The sequence below is a fragment of the Anolis sagrei genome, chromosome 5 (genome assembly GCF_037176765.1).
Source record: "Anolis sagrei isolate rAnoSag1 chromosome 5, rAnoSag1.mat, whole genome shotgun sequence".
Taxonomy (NCBI): Eukaryota; Metazoa; Chordata; class Lepidosauria; order Squamata; family Dactyloidae; genus Anolis; species Anolis sagrei.
In genome coordinates, this window is record NC_090025.1 from 112499941 (window position 1) to 112507826 (window position 7886).

General features: G+C 41.2%; 1 protein-coding gene across 1 annotated transcript; it reads left to right on the forward strand.

Annotated features, from left to right (window-relative positions):
• Positions 1 to 884: 884 nt before the first annotated feature.
• SOD3 (superoxide dismutase 3) lies at positions 885 to 4746 on the forward strand. Its single transcript, XM_060777873.2, has 2 exons — positions 885 to 1051; positions 3118 to 4746. Exon 2 carries the CDS (start codon positions 3146 to 3148, stop codon positions 3878 to 3880), a length of 735 nt encoding a protein of 244 aa, XP_060633856.2. The 5' UTR covers positions 885 to 1051; positions 3118 to 3145; the 3' UTR covers positions 3881 to 4746.
• Positions 4747 to 7886: the final 3140 nt, after the last annotated feature.

Genomic DNA, 7886 nt, shown 5'->3' on the forward strand with positions numbered 1-7886 from the left:
GAAGGCAAAAGGAAGAGGGGCCGACCAAGGGCAAGATGGATGGATGGCATCCTTGAAGTGACCGGACTGACCTTGAGGGAGCTGGGGGTGGTAACGGCCGACAGGGAGCTCTGGCGTGGGCTGGTCCATGAGGTCACGAAGAGTCGGAGACGACTGAACGAATGAACAACAACAACAACACAGCTAAAGCCCTTCAACCCTGCAACAGACAGGCTGCCATGTCAATCACTACAACAGATTTTAGTAAAGTCTCCAGCCCATTCTGAAGTAGACTAATATTCCAGTCTTTAAAATGCTCACATAGTATTATGATGGAGCATCTGATCTCTAAAAACCTGAAATCTGTATCTGTATCACGTTCAGGTAATGAAACAACCAATGACATGCAAAGCAGAGGGTTGTTGTTGTTTTGGTTTCCTTACATACCCTCCCAATATATTTTCATTTTGCAAAAGCAAACATGCCTGTATTTATCGCACGAGGCTTTCAAAACCTAGCTGCTGCTGTTGGATTTTTATAATTATAGCCATTTGTTCCTGCAAATCACATGTTGATTGCAATGACAAGTTTCATAAGCAGCTTCCATAAGCCTTGATAACAAGGAAAACATTGCCACTTAGCTGGCCAATTTTTTTATGAACCCATCAGCAAATTAGCATGAAAAAAACCGACTGAACAAAGACAGCAGTGCAACCTTAACTAAATATTTTCCCCTCTCACTGCACTGTAAGTCATCTGCTAGAACACATGAAATAATACAAAGGGGGGGGGGGTTAATTTAAAATCCCTCATTCTGTTTTGTTGGGAAACGTGTCAGGCTCAGGCTCCAGTTTTGCTTTAAGCGGCCAGTTCCCCATTTTGACTGCAAACCCCTCCCATATATTAGTATTACCTAACTTTTACACAAACAGCTAGAGCTCATAGGCATTTGCTCCAAAGCACTCTGGAATCTGGACTTGACTGCTTGCCATAGCTTGCATGAAGAGACTGCAACCAACCGAGAAGTGTTTCAGGAAAACAAAATCTTTGCTTGAGGAATCTTGTGCTCAAGGTAGGAACTTTGCAGTAACTTTTAGAACCCAACAATGAAAACAGTTGTGTGTATATGTGATTATGGTAGAAGTGGTCTGAACTCACAGCCTGCCCTGAAAATAGCAAATGTAATCTAAACAATTTTATCCCATTTAGACGGTCTAGCTGGCTGTCGTCAGGTACAGAGCTTCCCCCGTGATATTTAAACCTTGCTTTCCTAAAACCCATTGCCCCCAAATCTATGAGGGAAAAGATGCCAATTCTGGGGAATGATGAGGGGGAAAGTCAAAACTGTGTTGTCACATTTCTCCAGTTTAAACCATAATGAAGAATTTGTGAATTAAAAAAACCCCCAAGGAATGCTGACCGACCGTTCTGTTTCAATGCTAAGGGATTTTAGAAGTAAATTACTGTGTGACTGACTTCCCACTGTAGCCGCCACATTTGCTGATGGTTAAGGACTAAATCAAATATATTGTAAAAAGAAATGTGTCTGGACTGTTAGTTGTTTTTGCTTTTACCACCAAACAACCCCAGAGAAGATGTTCAGGCAAAAAAGGGCCCTCCTGTGGTTTCTGCAGTGGAGTTGGGGGATTTCCATTGGGAAAATTGGAAGAGAAAAAGGAGGAAATAATTTAAGGTTTGGGGAAAAAGTATTATTTTTTTTTGCAGCCTCCCCCCTCCACCCCTCCCACCCCCCAACACACAGGCTACTCTAAGAGCAACCTTTCTTCCACCCTATGCCACTGCTCCCGTCACTTCTGGAACCTCCTTGTTACTTTTACATAAAAATGAGAATGTAAAGAATTCCCCTATGTCTGAATTTGCTCTAAATGGCAATTTAACAACCAGAAAGTAAGGGCCCTTTCACACAGCCCTATATCCCAGAATATCAAGGCAGAAAATCTCACAATATCTGCTTTGTACTGGGTTATCTGAGTCCACACTCAGATAATGTGGGATTTTTTGCTTTGATATTCTGGGATACAGGGCTTTGTGGAAGGGCCCTGAGTCTACCCCCCCCCCTTACGTCCGGAGCCCCCGGTGGCGCAGTGGGTTAAACCCCTGTACCGGCAGGACTGAAGACCAACAGGTCGCAGGTTCAAATCCGGGGAGAGGCGGATGAGCTTCCTCTATCAGCTCCAGCTCCTCATGCGGAGACATGAGAGAAGCCTTCCACAAGGATGATAAAAACATCAAATCATCTGGGCATCCCCTGGGCAACGTCCTTGCAGACAGCCAATTCTCTCACACCAGAAGAAACTTGCAGTTTCTCAAGTCGCTCCTGACATGACAAAAAAAACAAAAAAAACCAACAACAACCCCTTACGTACATCTTACACCAGCCATTAGTTTTCTAGAGGTTCCAGCAATTCTCAGACTTCGTCATCCCATCTGAAATGAATGTGGTAATATTAATATATCTACATACTTTCCAGAACTCCGGTAAAGAGTATCAAACTAATGTACATGATGGTAAACAATAGCAATGCTACAGTAGTGTGGTATTAAAGTGTTGCACTTGTCACCCTGTGCCCACACTGAGCGACAAAACTCATTGGATCTCTTGTTCTTTTTTAGTGTCTTTAGTGCTATTGCTAGAATGGTATAAGGAGAGGGAGAACCATGTCTGTAGTATCCTGAGCTCCTTTGAGAAATCATGGGATGTGATTGTAGCTAAGGAAAAAAAAGATCTTTTGTATTGATTTGCTTGGGCTTTGATGGTTTCTTTGGTACTGTTCTATTATCTGGGCAGAGACCAAAAGGGGGTGTTAGACAGAGAAGGATAGTTCATTTTATGGGAGGGGGGAGTTGAAGGAGGAAAAGCATTCCTCACTGTTTTCACTGGTTATTCCCCCTTTCCACTTCCCATTTTATAAACAAGGATTGTGTCTATTATGGGGACATGGGAAGGGGGAATAACAGGAAAATTGTACTTCTTCAAAACCGCCCCCTCTCCCCATAAAATGGACTATTCTTTTCTGTCTAGCACCCTCTTTTGACCACCACCCAGATAATGAAATAGTACCGTTTCTTTTATACACATATACAGATATGATCATTCCTCTCTGCATTCTTTCATAGTCTTCTGCAGATTCCCAGTATCTCCACCATGTTCCTGCTGCTGTTTCTCATCCCTGGCTTGACTGTTTGTGCATCCAATGTCTCGACAGGAGATGTCCAACCTACCAAAGTGAGCCCACTTCAAGACATTCAGAAAAAAATCAATGACCTTTGGTTGAGTTTGCTCTACCCACAGGTCTATGAGGAGGTACTTACATCTAACGGGACTGCTTATGCTGTTTGCACAGTGAAGCCCAGCACCAAACTGGATGCAGGCATGCCACAAGTGACAGGACAAGTTCTGTTCAAACAAACCTACCCGTATGGAAGACCGGAGGCTATTTTCTATTTGGATGGGTTTCCTACAGGTGCCAACTTGTCTGGCAGAGCGATTCATGTCCACCAGTATGGAGACCTCAGTGACAGCTGTGACTCAGCTGGGGGACACTACAACCCTTTTAAAGTCAATCACCCTTCCCATCCTGGAGACTTTGGCAACTTCTATTCCAAAGAAGGCAAAATTAAAAAATATAAGACCAATCTTGCAGCCACTCTTTTTGGTCCATATACCATTATGGGAAGATCTGTTGTGATCCATGCACAGGAAGATGACCTTGGGAAAGGGAACAACCCAGCCAGTTTGGAGAATGGAAATGCTGGCAAACGCTTAGCTTGCTGTGTTATTGGAACATGCAACAAAAACCAGTGGGTGAAGCGGTTTTCAGAGATTATGGAGAAGAGGAAGAAAAGGCTCACAAAACGTGCACAGAACAGCCCAGCCTAGGTGAAGACCAAGGAAGGATACAGCAATTCACAATAGATTTCATATCCTGCTATGCTGGTTGCTAAACAAAAGGAAAGGCTTTCTGCTTTCCTTGAGAAGGTTAAGATATGCCATTGCTCTCTCATAGTCCTCCATTCTGTAAGTAGATTAATACTAATAAAAAAAGTCGCAGCATATTCTTTCGAAGTTCATATTCAGGCTCTCCACCCACGCCAAAATGTACTCTTGATATAGTAAGGAGGGCTAAACGCTGTGCCACTGAAATCTTGAGCAATCCCTGCTTATTGTCTGTCCTATCAGTTGAAAGAATCTCCTGAACAAGAAAGCTGGAGGAACAAAAGGTAAAAATAAATGTCTTCAACGGAGATGATGTGCTCTGTTTTCCTACATACCTGAAATGCATAAAGAAATACATTTCTTCCCCCAACCTTTCCACTGTTTGAGGATGGGCTGGAAGTCAGTGATAACAGCTTTCCCCTCTGAGCTCAGGTAGGAGTCTGCACATTATTTCTATTTTAAAACTTCAGATCCATTATTTTATTCTGCTTATATTTGCAGGTTTTGCTTCCTAACTCTTTTAAGCTTCTTAACTGGCTTGAGTTATCCTCAATCCGGTAGCTCTGTCACACTGTTTTCATTTGAAACCAGGCTTTACAAGAACACTCCTGGATTTTCTTAGTCAGTCAGGAAATATTTGTAAAAGCGCGTAGCTTCGTGACCATCTGGCCAAATTGTGTAATGTTGTTTGTACAATAAAGATAAGTTTTCGGGGCTTGGACTCTTTCTACATGCTTTGTAGGGTGAACGCTGTCCCGTGTATACATTCAAACGATGTCAATCAGAATAAAACATATTTCAGATTTTTACTCTGTTTTTCTTTCACAACTGTGTAAAAAAGTTTCTGAAAAGTTATTAGTTTGTAAACTGACACACACACCATCATTCAAGTGAGTGGCAAGGCACTGGAGGACAGAATAATAATAATAATAATAATAATAATAATAATAATAATAATAATGCTTATTTATTTATTTAGACCCTGCCCTCTTTCCCCGAAGGGACTCAGGGTGGTTATAATCTAGCTCAGTGTTTCTCAACCTGGGGGTTGGGACTTGTGGGGGGTCGTGAGGGGGTTTGCAAAGGGGTCACCACAAATCATCAGAAAACACAGGTGAAGGTCTCTCCACCTTTCCTTTTATGCCTTTTTGGTGTTGGTGAACTACAACTCCCAGAATTACAAAACAGCTCCCCCGACCCCACCAGTATTCAGTTGGCCATTTAGGTAGCATACCAAGTTTGGTGCAGATCCATTGTTGGATGGGTTCAGGGTGCTCTTTGATTATAGGTGAACTATACCATTCCCAAATGTCAAGGTCTATTTTCCCCAAACTCTATCAGTGTTCACATTTGGGCATTTTGAGTATTTGTGCCAAGTTTGGTCCAGATCCATCATTACTCACTCTGGATGTAGGTGAACTACAACTCCAAAACTCAAGGTCAATGCCCACCAAACCCTTCTGGTATTTTCTGTTGGTCATGGGAGTTCTGTGTGCCAAGTCTGGTTCAATTCCATTGTTGGTGGAGTTCAGAATGCTCTTTGATTGTAAGTGAATTATTAATCCCAACTCCTAAATGACAAAATTAGCCCCCCACCCCACCCCGAACTCCACAAGTATTCAAATTTGGGCATATTGGGTATTTGTGCCAAATTTGCTTCAGTGAATAAAAATACATCCTGCATATCAGATATTTGCATTACAATTCACAACAGTAGCAAAATTATAATTATGAAGTAATAATAATTTTATGGCTGGGCATCACCACAACTTGAGGAACTGTATTAAGGGGTTGCGGTATTAGGAAGGTTGAGAAACACTGATCTATGAAAACCACATAGTGGTTTCCATGAAAACCACTATGAAAGTTTTGCTGGTCACAAGCCAAACAAATTGGAATAGTTTTGCAATTCAATATTAACAGTGGATCATAACCTGCTATAATGCTTGGAAAGTCTCACAATTAAAATCCAAGTACTGACCACTGTAGCCACAATCCAGAAAATCAATATATGAATGCAGTTATGTATCTGACAAGTGTGTGTGTGTGTGTGTGTGTGTGGGAGGGATATTAACATTTTCAGTCATTGAAAACAATTGCCCATAGAGATCCCCAGCTCATAAACATTTCCATTATTTTATTTACTTGGGTCAATGAAATTCACTTGAAAATTCTCCAGAGAGTTAAGACTCACTGTAAACTTTATGAAAAAACACATTGCAGACAACACAAAATATAGATAAACATATCAGAACATTTCTTTATTACATCTGACAAAATACATAAGACATAACTTCATGCCAAGGATGCAGCAAAAGCAAGGTCTGCAATAAATAGAATATATGTTTAAGGAAAGTATTCGGTGGAATCAACAGCTGAATTCAAAATAAACTAAAATATTTAAAGCTTTGGTATTTAAAAAGGGACTTCCACCTAATTTATTAAAATATATACCTGAGAGTTTAAGGCTCAAAAAACCACTGAGAAATATGCAGATTGCTTTACACATAACGTCAGACTCATTTTTGTATAATTAATTCCCCCCTGCCTCCCAAATCCAGATGCTTTTTATGACTGTTAAATATTTCCACAACAAAAATACTTCAACATACAAACAATTGTGGGTCCCTTTTCCATTTCCGAGTGTTTGTTGGCTTTTGGAAGGGTGTTTGCAAAAGAATTGAGGCCAAAGATGATTCTTGAAAGAAAGGTATGTGAAAAGACTCTGAATTTCTGAAAGCCATCTAGTTTCCAAAACTGATAAAGGAATGCAATCATTCACTGAATGATTTAAAGCTAGAGAAAAAGAGAGAGGGGGGCAGAGCGAGAAAGAAGGCAGACAAATGAACAAATAGTCCCTCCACCCCATCTCGCTTAGGCACACAAGGCATCATTATCATCACCATCACCACCACCACCATAATTATTACATGTTAACATAGTTTACACCTCCCACACTATTTTTATCAGTAATGATCATGTATAGAGGAAATGTTTAGGAGTCACAAGTGATTTTTTTAATGTCAGGAACAACTTGAGAAACTGCAAGTTGCTTCTGGAGTGAGAGGATTGGCCATCTGCAAGGACACTGCCCAGATGGCCAATGTTTGATGTTCATCCTTGTGGGAGGCTTCTCTCATGTCCCCGCATGGGGAGCTGGAGCTGACAGAGGGAGCTCAACCCGCTCTCCCTGGAATAAAAAACTGCTGACTTTTCGGTCAGCAGTCCTGCCGGCACAAGGGCACATTGTGCCACCAGGGGATTACTATAATGCTTACTATAATGAAATTGAAACTGGTCTAAAATTAGTAACTGGGATTGACTGGAAGACCTCTAGGGTTCGCTGCCCTACACAAAGAGCACACTATTATGTCATGGAGTCTGTGCTGAGGACAGTTGGGCTATTGAGGATCACAAACAAGGCAGATTTGCCACCAAGTCCAGTAATATACTTGTCCATGAAAAAATTAATAGCAGCTCAAATCAATCTGGAATAACAATAATTTATGTTTGATTAGATCAGTTTTTTTCCGAGCAACTGTGATATATGGGCAGGGAGCAATTTCCCTCACCTCATATGTCCCAAAAGTTTCTAGGCGCATTGGAGAAAATCCTGTTCTAGGTTTTGGTACATCTAGGTATGGAACACCATGCCAACTTCTCTGCATCTCTATTTGGCAGGGAGTTGCTCACACAAGATGGTGACAGCGTCATTTTCTCCATAGTAACAGATATGGATTCACTGTGTACACAAGTGATAAATACAATGCACTCTTGTACCCCGTCCACTGGTTTTCATCCAGCCATTTTTCTTGGAGCCAGTTTATCAACTGCTATTTATGGAGTCTTTCAATGGTTTTAATTAGGGGCTGAATAAATGTAGTTGTATCGCAGGATTATATTGTATAGGTTGAGGATCCTTTATCCAAAATGTTTGGGATTTTTTGAG